At 38.4% G+C, this 20193-nt stretch overlaps 1 protein-coding gene across 1 annotated transcript; it reads right to left on the reverse strand.

Annotated features, from left to right (window-relative positions):
• Positions 1-1165: 1165 nt before the first annotated feature.
• On the reverse strand, positions 1166-19645 carry LOC114478337 (uncharacterized). Its single transcript, XM_028471338.1, has 7 exons — positions 19546-19645; positions 18158-18535; positions 4318-4596; positions 4158-4245; positions 3370-3421; positions 2546-2625; positions 1166-1546 (listed from the first exon to the last, which is right to left on the reverse strand). Exons 1-7 carry the CDS (start codon positions 19592-19594, stop codon positions 1498-1500), a joined length of 975 nt encoding a protein of 324 aa, XP_028327139.1. The 5' UTR covers positions 19595-19645; the 3' UTR covers positions 1166-1497.
• Positions 19646-20193: the final 548 nt, after the last annotated feature.

Raw genomic sequence — 20193 nt, forward strand, 5'->3', positions numbered from 1 at the left:
TCATCTTCCTGGTAACCTTTACTGAGCCCACTTTCAATCTGCCTGGCCAAACTAGAGAATGTGAGCCTGTCTTTTTGTCCTGGCTTCCCTATTTGGCCTGATATCTTAAAGTCTTTGCGCCACATGGAGTTCTCTGAGGGTTCCAAAGATTGTTTTTGCATTGGTGTGCTCTGTAAGCTCAATTTTTTGGTTTTTAACTGGTTTATAGCTTCTTCTTTGGCTTGAAGTGTGGTTCGTAACACATTTACTTCTTTCTGCATATCTTCTCTCTCTTTATCCACTTTTGCCATTTTTACATTTTTAACCAAATCTTTAATACTGAGCAACTGAGACATTCCCTCATCTTCAAGCTCAGCTAACTCATCTCTTTCAACATAACTTGTGACAAACGTGATTAGCTGACCTCTGGTTTTATCTGAAAGTTGCTCTTTTCCCAGTCCATAAATTTGTAGTTCATTGCATATTTTTGTCAGTTGTTCAACATTCAGTTCATATAAAGCACCCTTGATTTCTACCTGTAATTCCTCCAGTTCTGACTCCATTTTCATCAGTGACACGGCAAATGACAGTTCAATGTGGGCTTCAATCAGCTTATGGTATGCTGGCGCCCTCTAGCGGTGGTTGTGCGCACTAAAGATACAACCTGCTCCATGCGTTGACAGCCACGGTGAGTGTCGGAGGTGCCTCATGTCTTCGATGCACGAGTTCGATGGGGATATTCGGCTTGAGCTTCTTCTCTCACCAAACATCCCCGTACGGGCCACCAAAATGTTGCGCCCTCCACTCCAACAGTGTGGGAGAGGTAAGGTGGTTGCTTTGGAACAAATAAAGTGACAGAGAAGCAGTCGACTTCCAGCTTCCTTGTTGCTTTATTCCAAAGAGCACACACACTTTTTTGCGCAGGCGTAAAGAACACATCGCTATGCACGTCAGAAGCAATCAATCTACAAACCATCGAACACTCAAATTGCAAATTACACAGTATTTACCATATATTAGTAATATTTCAGCAATTCTAGAAATATAATAATTATGAAATATATTCTTTCTAACTCCAATTTACAAAGATTCTACTTTTAAACCATATAGAAAATACTTACAAAGTAATTTGAATAATAATTCCAATACCTTACCATTTTCATTATTAACCATTTTTAACCTGTCACATTTACAGTAGGCTACATTAAATTAAATACAAAGCACTGTTTAAATAGAATGAGTCACTGCTTTTCCTTGAAACAGTAAAACAAAACAAAAGAAAAAAACAGCAACTTCTGTGTCTGAGAACATTGTGAAACATTAGATGTTATTTGTGTCTCACATTGAGTTACTCAACATTTGTTTTATTTTTTCACTGAAGCAGAAGTAAAGTGTCTGAAACTCTTGTATCTCCTCACACAGCGTGTTGTGTTGTCATCTGTCTTTGGTGATCTTTGTTCTGATCCACGAGGAGGTGGAAACTCTTCCCTGTGTTCAGAGTGAGTGCGTGATCAGACTTTATCCTCGAACCACTGAGGAGTAGATGACGGCCTCCTCCTCCACTCGCCTGGGTAAACCACAAACAGAAAGGTCAGAGGAAGATGGAAGTGGATTAAGGCCAATTTTGATGGAGAAAATAATTTTGGGCAAATCTAGAATAAAGTTGAAATGTTAAGATAAAAGTTGAAATTTTGAGAATAAAGTTGAAATATAATGTCAAGATTAAAGTCAAAAAGACCAGATTAAAGTTTAAAAGTTTAGAAAAGTTGAAGGTATGCTAATGAAGTCAAATCTACGGAAGCTGACGACTGCCAATTCACCATTTAACAACAAACAGAAGATCGTGGCCATCTACAAAATGCTGTGTATCGTATATGAATACTTTAGGCATACTTTAAAGTTGGGTTCTCTTTTTTAGCTCATAAACAGCATTGTAATGTCTTTAAGGACTTTGAAGAGATATTGTTAAACACTCAATCTGTTTGGAAGGAAAAAACAGTCCATTTTTAAAAGGTGAAGCATTCAGTCCGAGCTACGGAAACAGATTAGGGCCAGTTTGGATGGAGACTGTTGTCATATATGTTGATTTGGCTCTCGTCCGCTTCTGTAAACCTTCCACTTTTATCAAGTTATTGAATTTTGAGTTAATTTTCGAAATTCTGACTTTACTCTGGTCTTTTCAACTTTAATCTTGATTTGCTCATTATTATTTTCTCCATCAAAATTGGCCCTAATCCACTTCCGTAGAGGCAAGATTTAAAATGTAAGTAAACAATTTATTTCAGGCCTTTTAAACACTTGTTTATAAAAAGGCAGAAAGCATCTTTGATTTGATTAAAATACTGGTGTCATTTCAACAAAAACAAGATTAAGTTTTCCTTAATGTGTCTCACAAAGGGAACATTTACTGAAACCTGAAGAGTGCTTTTAGGACTTTATCTTCTTTAATGATTTTTTTTCTTTGTGTTTGGTCAGTGTTTGAGACTGAAACAAATGGAAAAGGAATCTTTTGTTCCATTTCTTTGAGATTTTCTTGTGTTTGCGAGTGTTTTTATGTATTTTTTACCGGTTCTGCCTTCTGTGGTTGAACTGAACAGAGGCGTACTGGACGTCATTGCCATCTCCACTAGGTTCCACTTCAGAGATCTAATGAACCAAGAAAACATAGAAACAAAATGTTTATTGTTATAGTTAGATATTTATTATACATGATTAATATTGAAAAATAAATGAAACGTTATCCTCCTCCTTCATAATAATAATAATAATAATAATAATAATAATAATAATAATAATAATATTCTTTAAGAAACACTCACAAAACTAACAGCTGTGATAATAATTTAATACGTTGAAATTATTTGACTAGTTAAAGAAGAAGTGCAGGATGAAAAGAACTTTTAATTTGAAGGAATACATAGAATTCCAAAATTAAGAGAAAAACTAAAGATCTTAAAAGCAAAAAAGTTTAAAGTTTAAAGTAAAAAAAAAAAACCCCAAAAACTTAAAGAAGTTGAAATAACAGAATTTTTTTTTTTTTTTTTTTTTTTTTAAAAGAAGCAAAAAACAAAATAAAAGAAAAAAAAGTACTGTGCATAGAAAAGTGAAACAATAATAGAATTTTGAGGAAACTTTTTCTCAAAGGCGAAAAAAGTTTAAACAATACCAAAAAAGACATTGACAAAAAAAAAAAAAAAAAGAAAGACAGTTGAAATAAAAGTTTAGGTTTAAAAGAGTTAAAGATGAAGAAATTGATAAATCACACTGTTTTTTTATTTTGAAAGTCAGTGGATTAAAAGTAGAAATATATAAATATATTTCTGAATTTAGACGAGAGAGTGAAGAGTTGAAGAGTAAAAAGATAATCTGAATGTGATTTCGGACATGAACCTTTTGCTCCGTTACTCCTTGTTCTCCTTTTGAATCTTCTGCTGCTCGCTTCCTGCAACCAAACCAACACTTGTAAAGATTGCTGTGGTTATTCTGCTTAGTGACAACAACCATTGTTTTCAACATGTTTCACATTTCATCTCATTTATTTTCTCATTAATCGGGATCGATACTCATTAATAAACAGGGACACACTCTAAAGTGTACAGTAAATACAAACTCTATTGTTTTCTATGTGCTGCATCTTTAATAATGTAGGGCCCTATTCTCCGGTCTAGACTTAAGCGCATTTTTACGTGCCTGCAGTTACGCACTTCTCTCCTCCGGTCCAGGCTCCTGACACGCCCACCGTGCGTAAAATAATTCTGTCTGGACCGGGTCTGGTTTTAGACGTAACTTTGGCTTCGTGCCCATTAGCTTAGCCCATTAGCTTAGCCCATTAGCTTAGCCCACATATCTGTCTGATAGCAGCTCGGCTTGAAGTGGTCCTCGCATACCATCAAATTTCACCCGAACGGAAAAGTTTTTAGTGTATGCCGTATCATTATTATGGGGCCAATGTCTGATAACTCTGACTTGATGTTGTTATTTGGCTTAGAGATGCAAAATAAATTAGTCGTCATCATCAATGTTTCACTTGTTATTTACTCTTGTAGTGGATCAAACTGTGGCTTTACATTGTACATAGTGTTAAAATAGTTGGACGTCATTATAAGTGTTCGTCTAAAAGCATTTACGTACTGAGTGGAATAAAGTCAGGATTCACTAAGCTTTACTCTTTGAGTTACCGTTTGATGATGATGAAGACAATCAGAGGAAAAATGAGAATCAGAATGAGTCCAAACACAACACCAAGGATCAGAAACAGACTTTGACCTGAAACACAGAGATCAGTGTATATATTCATATATTATGTATATGTTCTTTGTGTAACCAAAGGTTCTTCACCAGCAGAACTTCCTTTCTGCTCCTCCACCTTCAGCCTGTAGGGCAGCGACTTCGTCTTCTCATTGGTGCTCAGGGCACAGGTATAATTCCCAGAATCCTCTGGGGTCAGTGAGCTGAGCTGGAGGGCGGGGCCTGACTCTGGGAGGGCGTGGGCATTTCTGTACCATTTGACCTTCAGTTGGTGGAAGGTGCATAAAGACGTGCAGTGGAGTTTTAGGGTGTGGCCTCGTGGGAGGGCCGCCTCCGTCTGTGAGCTGTTGATCCTCATTTGAGTCGATTCTGTAGGAAAAAGACACAACTGTGCTCAGAGACCTAATGTGGCAACCTTATCCTGAAATGGTCACGTTGGGGTTGTCAAACTAATTTTAGTTCAAGGGCCAAATACGGACCAGTTTGATCTCAAGTGGGCCACAAATTTTAAGTGGGGAAAAAACTTTAACATTATTTTGCCCTAGTTTTCAATACTAGTTCAATTCAGTTTAAAATATATTGATTTATCATTTACCATTGTTTATCTAATTTAGAGTAAACTTGGGGAATTGTTTGTGAGAAATAGCAAAATTTGTGGCAAAATTTAGTTCTTTCCACAATTCTTAATAAAGAAAATGACTGCATTAATTTTGATATAAACAAAGAAAAAATGCAAGTCCCTAAAAATATTGTGAAGTTTTATAAAATTGGTGAATTTTAGATACCAACAACTGGGTTACCGGTATTTGGTCATTTCCACAATATATCACGTTTTCTCTGTCATTTTTACTTTCTCCTGCGGGCCAAATTGGATGCTGTAAAGGGCCAGATTTAGCCCCCGGGCCGTAAGTTTGACACATGTGATCTATTATTTTGTATGTACCTTGATTTCCTCTTTTTGAAAACTCAAGCTGGGGAATACAGAGGCTCCACCAGCCTCTGTAAAAGACAAAGGCCTTGACCACTGCGTTAATGGGTACCTAGATAGTAGGTATACCTCGGTAGTAGAAATGTATACAACAAAAAATGTGTTTCATGTATTACCAATAAACAAAACATGTGCACCTTTAAAAAAACCCACACATTTAAGGGACTCTTTAGAATGATTTAATACCTTTAGGCATAAACTACAGAGAGCTGTCATTTTTGGTCAGTATACGCAAATCATTGATTCCTCTTAGCTGTTGCTAGGCAACAGTGTTCTGTTGATCTACAGCTTCTGAACAATGGCAGAGTGTAAAGCCAATGGTTGTGAAATATATATTATTTAGTTTTAGTTTAATCTCTGAAGACCTGTTGCCTTTGAGCACATGTCAGCAAGACTCAACACCCACATTTTGTTGTTACCACATCTGAGGAAACCAGGAAAAGGAGCTGTCTTCACCGGAGAATAGAGTGTAAAAAGAATGGGTGACGCACGCTCACGGGGACATGAAGCTTTTATTTTTAGAGCTCTCCCTGCTGACTGGCTGCAGTATAGGTCATAAGCCCCGCCTTCTCAATGTTAAAGGATGGTATGTTGGTCAAACTGTAAAGTTAAAATACTTGTCACATAATTTTTTTTCAAACCTAAACTCTGCTGTTATCGTTAGTTATTATCACCCTACATTGTGTTCAAGTGCTCATTTTTCTGTGAACTTTGTTTTAAATAAGTTATTTGAGGTTGAAAAATGGGATTTGACGTCATATATGACAATGATTGACAGCCGATGATTGGGCAGTACGCAAAATGGGCTGCTCACGCCGGACCCTACTGCACAGACTCTGGCTCTAAATGACGTCACATTTCCAAGATGGAAGTGCCCCTAAGCGATGTATTTTGGCTTTAAGAACATTGAGTGGGAACAGCTACAGTGCACACCCACTGGTCAGGATGCAACGTGGATTTTAGACAGAAAGAGGATCTCGACCCACCCTCCATCTCTGAGGGGGATCAACCTCCCTTCTCTCAAATTTCCTCCCCCTCACCACCAAGTGTCTCTGATGACTCTAAAGCCTGATATATGGTTCTGCGTAAAATCCCCGCCATGTTTCAACTTTTGTGGAGCGATACGAGAGTTGTTTCTACAGTGGAGTCAAAGAGAGAACCGAGACGGTCTAAAACTGCCAGTTTATTATTTCCTTTCATGACTGCAGCACACGTGAAGCAACGCCAAACGGAGTGATTCACAGACAAAAGGTGTGTGTTTACTGTTATTATCACTACTACTGCCTCATCTCTGTACCTACAGTGTGTATGTGTGTTTGTGTTTCATTAACAGTAAACAATGACCAACGTGCCGTGGAGGCTGCCAGAGGAGCTGACATGGCGTTATGTTTAAAGCAATCTTTACAGAGCTGTCTCGCTCCCAACTCGCCACTTCAAGAATTCCTTCACAGAAAGTCCTTCAAAGCAGCTTGTAAACGTACTTGTTCAGAGCACTACTGAGTTTCTGCTTACAGGGGATACATTGGGGGGTGTCATGGCTTTAACCGCATCCCCACCAGATTGTTCCCCCTTCCTTGTGGTGAAATGATGAACTCTGTCAGGAGAACTTACCTGTTTGTTAGGACACCTTCAGGTATTGATCCTCAGAGGTAATGGAGCATCATCCCATCAATGAACAGATATCCTTTCACGCAGCTTTCATCACAGTTGCTAGCCCTATTTTACAACTCAGCCATGGCTTGTTTCTGCTGGTAACAACAGCTCTGGCTAATTCTGATGCTGAGTGGATGCACTATGGCCAACAAGAAGCAGGTAGTTGCTGAGAAAGGTGATATTTAATCCTCTCCGAACATACAACCTGGATGCTGCATTTTATCTCTGAAAAAGTGGTGACACAGTTGCTAAGCACCGAGACCAAACAGAAAACTATACTTCCCACAATGTAAACAGACCTGTTATGCCTCTACCTCCCTTAATGCACCAATTCTTTGAAGTGACAGGCCATGCCAATCAACAAACCTGCTTCATATCCTGTCCAAAATTGCAGCTCTCCATACTCAAATCAAATCAATTTTATTTATATAGCGCAAATTACAACAAAGTAATCTCAATGCGCTTAAAGATGCAGTCTGCAACTCTTATAAAAGTGACTTTTTGTCATATTTGCTAAAGCTGTCACTATGTAAGGACAGCTTTACATGAAATTAGTCGTTTGTGTGAAAAAAACAGGATCATTGAGTCCCCCTGCTGCTCCTGCAGTCTTTGGCAGATTGCCAGAATACACCGCGACCGAGCAAAAAGAACCAATCAGAGCCAGGATTGTGTTTGATGGGCGGTCTGACAGCTGTTGCTCTCAGGCCCCGCTCCTTTCCCGGGATGGAGCGCGTCTTTTTTCAGTGTATAGTCTGGAGGAGTAGAATATGGAATTGGTGACTTTTCTGCTTGAAAGGTAATTACTGCTGATTGATTGATTTTGTGTGCGTGCAGCAGCCTCCGTTTGGGCTGCTGTAAGTGACACTGTGTTGTTGCTGCTGCTGAGGTGTGTACACATTGAGAGCTTTGTTGCAGTAATATGCTTCTTACATTGTATGTTATATTACTGTGATGTTGCTGTCAGACTAACGTTAGCTTGTTAGCTCCTCTGGGGGAGGGACTTTGAAAAGTTTGGAGGCAGGGCAAGAGAGCAGCGGGGAGGGAGGGGGAGAGAGGGATCTGAGAGTTGCGGACTGCACCTTTAAGAAAATAGAAAATTCATAGTAAGAAAGAAATAACCCAACAAGATCCACATGAACAAGCACTTAGCGACAGTGAGATGAAAAAACTCAATTTTAACAGGACGAAATCTCCAGCAGAACCAGGTTCAGAGGTGGCAGTCATCTTCTTCGACTGGTTGGGATTAGTGGACAGAAGGACGAACAAAACAGGATAAAGAGATAGAACATCAGAGTGTCCTAGACTAACCGAGCCGCGAACCACTGATCAGGGACTGCCATCTCCAGCCAGTCCTCTCTACGCTGCCTTTGGATGTAACCTCGCTATGCTAAATGCTAAGTGCCTACCCAACCCTAGTGGTCACGGCACGTTACTGCCTGAAACAGAAAAGAGAGAGAAGGTCGAGGAGAAGGCACTGACTGCAGATAAAACACTAATACTGGAATACAGTGTACTGAAAATGAATATGGGGTGAACATCAGTGTAAATGGTTTGTAAGCAGTGTGAGCAATGTGATGGGTTATGGAACATACGTTATGATACAAACGCCTCACACCCTGCACACAATCTGTTTAAACTCCTCCCCTCTGGCAGACGCTACAGATCACTGTACGCAAAAACAACCCGCCATAAAAACAGTTTCTTCCCCCAGGCTGTCACTCTGATCAACTCTAAACAGTCAAAGAGTGTCAGACCTGTTTCTGTGAAATAACCCTGGAATGAAACATAACAACCCTGGATCAACCTGTCACTGTGAATGTTCATGTACATACTATTTAATTTAAATGTTCACCTGCACTACTCATCAATGTACTACTGCACTATTATCTTATTACTACTCTTATTATTATTATTATTATTATTATTATTATTATTATTATTATTATTATTATTATCTTATTTTGTTATTGTTATCTTGTTATTTTATTTAGTTTTGCACATATTAGTCTAACTACTGTTTATATTTGTTTATATATATATTTTTTTTTTTTTTATTTTTTTTTTTCTAGTTGATTGTTATTATTTAATGTTTACACTATTGGAGAGAGCACAGTTCACCAAGTCAATTTCCTCGTGTGTATAACATACATTACATGGCCAATAAAATTGATTCTGATTCTAACTGCCTGTTTATTCTCAGCTAGTCATGTGCGTGTGGAATTGTGAATCACTGACTGTCGATTTAATTTTACAATTTGTGCTTCATGTAAATTAGGGTGGACACCAACTTTTTTGAATAGATCAGCACATTTCCAAAAGAGGTCAAAGTTATCAATAAATGTGAAATTATGAAGGATTGTGAGAAGTTGTGCTGCTGTAGAAGACGGCTAAATCGTTCTGTCCCCTTATTTAATGTAGGAAGAGGACCAGAAATGAATACTGATTTCCAACATGCCTTTAGAACATTAAAAAGAAGGTTAAACTCGTTTATCGTCCGTATCAATTCACGTCAGGTGGTATCGTTTGTCCCTACATTTAACACTATTTTAGTGACAGTTGCTGGCAGCATGAGTAGTATTTGATTAGGTTTGTTTAAGATAGTGTGAACTGTAGCACCTGGAATACAGTGTGTGATGGCATTAAATAATCTAATATTCCTCGTTACTGAATCGCCAATAATGAGTCTCGTTTGCGGGAAGAGAGTGTTAGGAGTGTGTGTGGGCTTGTTATACTGACCGGGAACGTCCTCGGAGTTGACTGGTTTTGGAGCATCTGTGTGAGAACGTCTGGTGGTGCTCAGATTGCAGAAAGCTGCGGCAAAATTTCTATCAGCTCCGGTTGGCGTTGAAGCAGCTGTGCTTCTAACGGCGCGGCTGCGGGTAATCCTCCGTCATCAGCTGGCATTGAAGCGTAGCAGCAGTAGCATGTCTCTGGACTGCAGCTTTGAGGAGATTTTGACGGGCTACAGAGAAGACTTTTGGCCAGTGGGAATTTAATCCATGCAGTGGTGGAGGCGTTTTCCTGGCGGTTGTTTCAGGCGGTTGTTTCAGGCGGCTTAATTGGACTGAGTTTGTCCCCGTTTTTGTATGAGAGGGCTTCAAAACGATTATGGAGAGTAAGCGGTGGAGGAACGCCATTTCCCGTGTTATTCTGTCGCCCACGTCCGTGGACAACAACCTCACCTCACAATGGCAGGTGTGTTGTGGAACAGGACAGTCCTGGACCTGAATTCTCCCAGGAAACTGTGTCGTTGTCACATGGAGTACTATGGAGGAAGGATGACGGAGCTACTGACTGTTGTGCACATCTTTCTTTTTTAGCTCAAGGTGACGAATCTCTTCCCGTAGTTTGGCAATTTATTTGTTGGCGTCTAGTAGTAAAAAGTCTTTCTCTGACGGCCATTTAGGAGTAGCGTCTCCACCGTCTGTAGATGCAGCCATCTTCTAAGTACAGACTTAAAACCAGTTAACAAACAAGCTACAAACCAGTACAGACTTAAAACCAGCTAACAACAAGCTGCAAACCAGCTAACAAACAAGCTTCAAACTAGCTAACAAACGATCTACAAACCAGTATAGACTTAAAACCAGCTAACAAACAAGCTACAGACCAGTACAGACTTAAAACCAGCTAACAACAAGCTACAAACCAGCTAACAAACAAGCTACAAACTAGCTAACAAACGATCTACAAACCAGTATAGACTTAAAACCAGCTAACAAACAAGCTACAGACCAGCGAAGACTTAAAACTAGCTAACAAACAAGCTGAAAACTCGCTAACAATCCAGCTAACAAACAAGTTACACACCAGCTAAAGAACAAGCTACAAACCAGCTCATGAACAAGCTACAAACCAGTACAGACTTAAAACCAGCTAACGAACAAGCTACAAACTAGCAAACAAACAAGCTACAAACCAGTATAGACTTAAAACCAGCTAACAAACAAGCTACAGACCAGCGAAGACTTAAAACTAGCTAACAAACGAGCTGAAAACTAGCTAACAAACGATCTGAAAACTAGCTAACAAACCAGCTTACAAACAAGTTACAAACCAGCTAAAGAACAAGCTACAAACCAGCTCACGAACAAGCTACAAACCAGCTAACAAACAAGCTACAAACCAGTATAGACTTAAAACCAGCTAACAAACAAGCTACAAACCAGTACAGACTTAAAACCAGCTAACAAACAAGCTACAAACTAGCTAACAAACAAGCTACAAACCAGTATAGATTTAAAACCAGCAAACAACAAGCTACAAACCAGCTAACAAACAAGCTACAAACTAGCTAACAAACAAGCTACAGACCAGCGAAGACTTAAAACTAGCTAACAAACAAGCTGAAAACTAGCTAACAATCCAGCTAACAAACAAGTTACAAACCAGCTAAAGAACAAGCTACAAACCAGCTCACGAACAAGCTACAAACCAGCTAACAAACAAGCTACAAACCAGTACAGACTTAAAACCAGCTAACAAACAAGCTACAAACTAGCTAACAAACAAGCTACAAACCAGTATAGACTTAAAACCAGCTAACAAACAAGCTACAGACCAGCGAAGACTTAAAACTAGCTAACAAACGAGCTGAAAACTAGCTAACAAACCAGCTAACAAACAAGTTACAAACCAGCTAAAGAACAAGCTACAAACCAGCTCACGAACAAGCTACAAACCAGCTAACAAACAAGCTACAAACCAGTATAGACTTAAAACCAGCTAACAAACAAGCTACAAACCAGCTAACGAACAAGCTACAAACAAGCTACAAACTAGCTAACAAACAAGCTACAAACCAGTATATATTTAAAACCAGCTAACAAACAAGCTACAAACCAGTATAGATTTAAAACCAGCTAACAAACAAGCTACAAACCAGCTAACGAACAAGCTACAAACTAGCTAACAAACAAGCTACAAACCAGCTAACAAACCAGTACAGACTTAAAACCTTCTCAGAGTAATATAAATGAGAAGACGAACCATTTTATTTTTATAAAAAGGTGCACAGGTTTTGTTTTTTCGTAATAACTAATACACATTTTTGTTATATACGTTTCTACTTCATGTACCTTTTAACTGGAGTTGTAGGAAATGACTGTATGTGTTTCAGCTAAAGATAAGGGATTGGTTCAGATCAGAGCTGCTGAACAAATGCTAATGGTTCAGTGTTACAGTGAAGGAAATAACTTCCAATTTAAATACTTTTGTTTGAAATTTCTTCCCAGCAGCACGAAATATGAGGAAATAGTTTAGTCTCACACAAAACAACAAATAAATTCATTTGCATCACAGTTCAACCATCTGCCATGAGACTGTGCTGCCAATCAGGACACAAGGCGTTTGTTGTTAAATGAGTTTCAATGAGTATATACTGTCTACTGCATACTATAAGTATGATTAGGATGAGGAGCGTTCCCACTGAAGTATACTTCCAAGTTTCACAAGATGCATTTGGAACCTACGATGACAAAAACCTGAATCACACTGAGGCTAAATATCTTTGTTGATTCTCCACCTTTGAAAGTTCTGAAAACATTGTAAGAGAGAAAGTGACCAAGTAGAATATCAACATGTGCTCATTTGATCCATAAAACACATGGAAACACATTTCATTCAGACGTTTATGAGATTTTCAGAGACCCTCCATTGTGCAACTCACAAAACTTCTGGTTACCTTCAAAACAAGAGCCTTATTTATAAAAGGGTTGAAAACCAAAGGAAGACAAGAATACAGTAGAGGCTTTTGTTTTGAAACCAGGATGTTTGATTTTTCAGCTTGAAGCTGGTCCCAGGACCATTTTACATTCTTGCAGTGCATCATGGGGCGGTTGAGTATGACATTTTTTAAGTGTGCTCATCGTGCACACTTAAAAACATGTCTCCATATAGTATACATTCATACAGAAGCCCTAAAGGGCCATGCTTTCATACATTTTATTTCCTTTGTTTTCCCGTGATACTGAGTTGATTTAATTTGTTTTCCCGAGATAATGGGATATTAAACAAAACAATAGTGTAGTATAATAAATCATTGCAGGAAACATCATTCAGTGTAACAATGTCAGAGGAGCAGGAGCATATAGATCACCACATCAAGGCCTGACACAGGCTGAAATAGCATTATGCCTTGCTATTACAGATAATATACACATTAGTGTGCGTACTTTAAAAAGCTTCAGCTTTATCGGCGGCGCAATCTGAGTGCACCTGATGGCGTCAGTAAAGTTAGAAAGACACTGGCACATTCAAATTTATCAGTTCAATAACTCGCGATAAAAAAGTGGTAAAAGCTATGATCTACACCTCTATCTACTCACTGTAACACGGAGCACATACTACACAACTGCTTTCTTCAATACAGTCCGTCTGCTGATCTGAAAAAGACCCAAAGCGGTCAAAGAGCTGCAGATCAAGAGCAGTGTGAGGAGGGACCGTCTACAAAGTGCAAAAAGCTCATTTAAACAATAGAATGTATTACTTCACTGTCTTGGTTTTACACCCCTCTGAAAATCATGTGAATTGTTTAACAAGCCATCCTGATAATACTACAACAGCTATTAATGTAATAATACAATGAAAAAAATATTTAATGATTTTTCTGTATTTTAACAATAGGCTACTGTATATTATTTTATATAGCTTTAACAAGAAACACAAAACTTAAAAGCTAAAGATCATCTTTATTGGGTCTTCTTATGAATACTACAGAAAACATAATTAAAAAAAACAAAACAAAAAAAAACACTTTTTTTTCATCAATTTTGCAATATTTCTTTTAATAGCTTTTACAAAAAACACAAGAGGAACCTGGAAACCACTGGGTGTTCTTATATATACTACAGGGCTGTGGGATAAACTCATACTGGGCTTAACCTTAGACATGTTGATCCCTAATACCAGTTTCAGGTATAACCACTCACTCCTTTCCCCTGTTCACATGATGTAACACTGCCCATTTTCCTACCCTGACTCCCTCTACCCTGTTCCCCTCCCCCTCATCAACACTTCCCTCTCTTTTTATATTCTCCCTTTAATAAAGGGTTTCTTACCCTTCCTTAGGGAGGGCTGGTGATGGTCACAATGATGCAATAAAATAAATTCATTTATTTAATTGCAATAATAAAACTCAACTTAAATTACAATTTTACGTTTTTTTTATGTCATTAATGTTATTCTTTTTTTGTTCTTTTTTTGTTTTTTACTTTATCTGTCTTTATCTGTTGTTATTGCAATAAAATAAATGAATTTATTTTATTGCGTAATTGTCACCATTCCCAGGAAGGGTAAGAAACACTTTATTAAAAGGAGGATATAAAAAGAGAAGGTAAGGCAAGGCAAGGCAAGGCAAATTTATTTATATAGCGCATTTCATACTCAAGGCAACTCAATGTGCTTTACATGATAAAACATTCAATTGTTTAAAATCAATAAGAACATTTAAATCAATAAGAACATTTAAAATCATCAGTAAAATCATCAGTAAAATCATCATTACATCAACAACATGACAAAAAATCTCTCTCTCAATCATATGCAGTAGAGAAAAAAAGTGCCTTTAACTTTGATTTAAAAATGTTCACATTGGATGCTGACTTCAGCTCCGCTGGCAGTTTGTTCCACTTCTTTGCAGCATAACAACTAAAAGCAGCATCACCATGTTTACTGTGAACTCTGGGCTCCACTATCTGATCTGTGTCCATAGATCTGAGAGACCTGCTGGGTTCATACCTGACTAACATCTCACTGATGTATTCTGGACCAAACCCATTCACAGATTTATACACCAGCAGCAGAACTTTAAAGTCTATTCTGAGGCTGACTGGGAGCCAGTGTAAAGACTTTAAAACTGGAGTAATGTGCTCTGACCTCTTTGTTCTGGTTAAGACCCGAGCTGCAGCGTTCTGAACCAGCTGTAGCTGTTTGATGCTCTTTTGGGGGATTCCTGTCAGAAGACCATTACAATAGTCCAGTCTGCTGGAGATAAAAGCATGGACCAGTTTCTCCTGGTCTTTCTGAGCCATTAAACCTTTCACTCTGGAGATGTTCTTTAGGTGGTAGAAGGCTGTTTTTGTGATAGATTTGATCTGACTGCTGAATGTAAGATCTGAGTCAATCAGAACACCAAGGTTTTTGACTTGGTCTTTAGCTTTTAAAGATCGAGACTCAAGATAATTGCTGACAGCAGTCCTCTTTTCATTGTTACCAAAGACAATCACCTCCGTCTTGTCATGGTTTAGTTGAAGGAAGTTTTCACTCATCCAGCAGTTTACTTTTTCTAAACAGTCACACAACACCTCAATGGGACCATAGTCATCTGGGTTCAGTGATAGATATAGTTGTGTGTCATCTGCATAGCTCTGATAATCAACCTTACAGTTCTGTAAAATTTGTCCTAAAGGAAGCATGTAAAGGTTAAACAGAAGGGGTCCAAGAACAGAGCCCTGAGGAACCCCACAGGACATTGGTAATCTGTCAGATTCAAAGTTTCCAATGCTTACAAAATAGCTTCGCTCCTCCAAGTATGACTTAAACCATTGCATTACTTTTCCATTTAGTCCAACCCATGTTTGCAATCTGTGCAACAAAATTGTATGATCTACAGTGTCAAATGCAGCACTTAGATCCAACAGAATGAGAACAGATACTTTTCCTGAATCAGTGTTCAACCTTATGTCATTGATCACTTTGATAAGAGCAGTTTCTGTGCTGTGATGAGAACGAAAACCTGACTGAAATTTATCAAATATTTTGTTGAATGTTAAGAATTGACTCAGTTGGTTGAAGACCACCTTCTCAATGATCTTGGCCATGAATGGAAGGTTGCTGATTGGTCTATAGTTAGCCAGTATAGAGGCATCCAGTGCTCTCTTTTTTAACAGCGGTTTCACAGCAGCTACTTTCAGGGATTTTGGTACGGTGCCTGATTGGAATGAGCAGTTAATTATCTGACACAAATCAGTGACAATTGACTTTACAACAGTTTTAAAGAAGTTTGAGGGTATTGTGTCAAGGCAACACGTTGATGGATTCAGCTGCTGAACAGTCTCCTCTATTGTTTTTGGGTTCACTGTAATAAACTCTAACATTGTAGTTGACTCATCCCTCAGTGGTTGAAGCTGTTCAAGCTTTTTGTGATTTTGCTGGTTTGTTCTGATGTTTGACCTTATTGATTGTATTTTTTCATTGAAATATACAGCAAATTCATTGCATTTTCCAGCTGACAGTAATTCAGGGGCTATCTGATCTGGGGGGGTTGTGAGCTTTTCAATTACAGAAAACAACGTGCGAGAGTTGTTGACATTTTTGGCAATAATTTCAGAAAAGTATTGCTGCCTTGCTTTGAACAAGCCATCATTGAATTTTCGCAGACTTATTTTGTACAGTTCTAGATGAATTTGGAGTTTTGTTGATCTCCATTTACGCTCAGCTCTTCTACAGTCAGATTTCAAATTCTGCATTATCTCAGTCCTCCTCCAAGGTGTTTTCTGTGTGTTTGGTTTTCTCTTAGTTTTGATTGGAGCCACCACATCTATGACATTACAGACGTTTCTATTATACTCATCCAGAAGATCATCAACTGTCTCAGCACTCAATGTTGGTGTCATTGCTATGGCTTCCATAAACTGTGCACTTGTGTTCTCATTTATGTACCTTTTCTTTAAACACACATAACTAGGGGGAACAGATGTTACAGTCTCTAGGTCAAAAAAGACACAGAAATGATCAGATAGAGCTAAGTCTCTTACATCAACAGCAGAGATATCAACACCTTTAGAGATAACCAGATCCAAAGTGTGACCTTGAGTGTGTGTCGGACCAGTCACATGTTGTGTAAGACCAAAAGTATCCATTAAAGCATACAGTTCTTTGGCAGTATTGTCCATGTTATTGTCTACATGAATATTTAAGTCACCTGTTATTATTAAAAAGTTGTATTCAGTGCATACAACTGACAGCAGTTCAGCAAACTCATCCATGAATTCTCCAGAATATTTTGGGGGTCTATAAACGACTAAAAACAGAACTCTTGAATCACCCTTCAGTAAGAATGACATATATTCAAAGGAGATAAAATCACCAAATGTTATTTCTTTGCACTGAAATATTGATTTAAAAATGGCAGCAACTCCACCACCTTTCCTGCAAGTACGACACTTATTTAAATAAATAAAGTCTTGTGGTGCACTTTCATTGAGAATAGTATTACTGATACCATCATTCAACCATGTTTCATTGAGAAATAAAAAGTCCAAGTGATGTGTCAAAATAAAATCATCAGGTAGTGTAACACCTCAGTGAGGGGGAAGGGAACAGGGAGGAGGGAGTCAGGCAGTGGCAGTTTTTGATATGTGTAACATGGGCAGCAGCCCAGGGCGGCAATTTCTAGGGGGCGGCATGAGAATAAAAAAAAAAAAACTTCTGTATAGTGCTGCTGTGCTGAGGCGGGGCTGTGTTAAAACACAAACACACCTCGACATTCACCGCCATCAGCGTGCGCGAACATGCTGGAACACGCTTTGTTTGCAGCCTCGAGCACACGCAGCCAGAGCCCCTTCAGAAAAGAGCAGATTTAAGGTTATTCGCTGTACGACGCGCACGCAGTGCACCGTGCGTGTGAGTTCAATGGTTCTCAGCGATTCTCTGCTCAGAGTGAAGAAGTCGGCTCCAATAGTGACTCTTTATACTCGTGCTTATACATGCTTCACTCTTTGAAAATATCCTTTTTTTAATTAGACTTGTACAGTATAATTAACACCTGTGTTAATTATTCCTGATTAATCATGGAGGAATGTGTTTCTCCACACCTGTGAAAGTGTGCTGTGGTATCTGCTGCAGTATATACAAGAACAATCAATGAAGATTATCTGTTGTTTTCAGGTTTCTCCTGTGTTTTTTGGAGAAGCTAATGAAAGAAATATTGCAATATCATCTCATTTTGTCTTTTGTAGTAGATAGAAGTGGACCTAATACAGTTCCTGTGTTAACTCATTATCTCTAGAAAATTAAGTAGTTATCACGGGAAAAAGGAGGAAATAAAATGTATGAAAGCATGGCCCTTTAGGGCCTCCGTATGGGTATTTCTCACATACACAATCTTTTCATACTATCTAATGTGATTGCACCACATATTCATTTTTACATAAGACTTAGTATGACTAGTATGAGTAGTATGACATTTACAACACAGCCTGTGTGTGTGCGCTGAGTGAAGGGTGTGATCTGACACTAAAACGACTGAAACACCCTGAAATCATTCAGATGTTGCCTTTGTAATCTTACCGATGACTGTCAGATTAACTCCTGTTTTGTTGGTAAAGTGTCCTTTGGTGAAGTTCACCTCCATCCTGAAGCGAAAAGTGCTATTGTGTTGTTTCTGCACGTCACTGATCTGTAGAGTGCAGTTGCTCTTCATGTCTCCAAGATACTTAAACCCAGGCTTTTGGGGTGATTTACTGTCATAGACAGATGGAGTCTCACCCTGACATATTTCATGGTTTTTACACCAGACGACTCTGACAACCTGCAGCTGAACTTTCCTACCACCATCATCCTGGATGAATGTGAGTGGAGTGAAGGAACAGGGCAGCGTGACGGTGGATCCTTGGACGGCACAGGTGGAGGTGAACGGGTAAATCACAGATGGAGCAGCAGCCGCACCTGGAACGAGTCATAGGATTAGATTAAATATGAAGTAAAACATTTTTATATCTGCTCAACAGACACAGACAGACACAGTTACACAGACAGACAGACAGACAGACAGACAGATGTGTCAGGTTGTGCTGAAGGCCTCTGAACCTGCCACTAACACCTACAATAAACCACACTAACCATAATTACACACAGGCATACACACACATAAATAGTTTTATTTATACAACTGTATGTGTCTTTTATCAGATTTCACCCAAACCGCCGCTGCAGCCTAAAGTCACTCTGAACTGAGTTTAACACCTGAGAGCCATGTGACTCAGATAATCATATTTCCTTTCTTCTTCTGTGGTTATTTCTGGTCCCGTTGTTCAATAATTCATTGTTTTACTGACCTTTTTGCACAAAGACTGTGTAACTTGGTGAAAATGAGGAAATGAAAAACAGAAGTGAAGCAGTTTTCACTGCAGAGATGATGAAATACATTTCCACTGTTTTACTATGAGAAGCTCAACAGAAAGTTTAAACTGGATCTTATTTTTCTAAATCATCCAGTTTTAACTTCTGACAACCAACTTTTTTTTTAACAAAGACAGCTTGAGATCTTGTTTCTATTCCTGCTCTGATGTTATAAAACAATGGGTGTTTAATGGAAGGGGTTTTCATGGTCAACTGCTGTAAAAACACCAGAAAAGTCACTTTGTCAGAGTTTTTGACAAACACAAGAAATCACATTTAAGAATGAAGTAAAAACACATGAATGCATCCGTCTACAGGAATCCACATCCCACAATGCAATGCACCAAACTATTCCAACAATGTCAGTAAGAGAGAGTTTACAGTGGAGATGAAAACAAACTTTTTAGCTACAATTTCAACTTTTTACATCGTTTTTTTTCTCTTTCTCGAGCTGAAATGATCTTTCCTTTATTGATCTATCAGTTTCACACTTTATGTGTCTTTGTTTCTTGTTAATCTCACTGATCTCCAGCTCTGATGGGAGTTGAAAGTCTTACCTGTGAGGAGGAAAAAGATGCTGCAGAGCTTCATCATCTTCAGCTTCATGAAGCAGTGTGAGCTCCTGCAGCAGAAACTCACACTTTATGAAGCCATCACGTGAAGACGTTTCTACAAACTTCCTCTTTGTCTTCTTCTCCTTCAGACGTGAGTGAGACAGGAGGTTCATTTCATCTAAACCAGACCAAGAATGGATTTTTTTAATCTACAAATGCTAATCCATTGGTTTACTGAATGCAGCACTGTATACACTAATAATAACATCAAAGTCATAACAAAAAAATTTGAAAATAAAAAATAAAAAATAAAAACAAAAATATGAACAATTGTAGATAAACATAAGCAAATGAAAAATAAATAATCTGTAGCTGGAGCGCCCTCTGTAGTGCAGTAGCACTGTCCACTTATTGACGCCTGCTATGCAGTCATTCGGATCAATGTTTTATTTTGAAGGGAATCTATTCCATCAGTTCCCACTGATAACAGTCATTTATTAGTAAGAATTAATAAGATTAATAATATGAATAAGGTGAACAAAGGAAAACTCACACACTTGTTTTTTAGATGACTAAGTCAGCCAATCCCCTTCAAAATAAGAATCCATAAAATTATGTTTTTATTCATATTTATTTATTGCAAATTGCTAC

The sequence above is a fragment of the Gouania willdenowi genome, chromosome 16 (genome assembly GCF_900634775.1).
Source record: "Gouania willdenowi chromosome 16, fGouWil2.1, whole genome shotgun sequence".
Lineage (NCBI taxonomy): Eukaryota > Metazoa > Chordata > Actinopteri > Blenniiformes > Gobiesocidae > Gouania > Gouania willdenowi.

Excerpts from the sequence above, each read along its gene's own strand:
- LOC114478337 (XM_028471338.1), bottom strand. The coding sequence starts at position 19,594 with ATGAAGCTGAAGATGATGAAGCTCTGCAGCATCTTTTTCCTCCTCACA. Across the intron at positions 4,597-18,157 it reads AGTTAATCTGACAGTCATCG|AATCGACTCAAATGAGGATC; the intron begins GTAAGATTACAA and ends TTTTTCCTACAG. Across the intron at positions 4,246-4,317 it reads GCAGAAAGGAAGTTCTGCTG|GTCAAAGTCTGTTTCTGATC; the intron begins GTGAAGAACCTT and ends TCTGTGTTTCAG.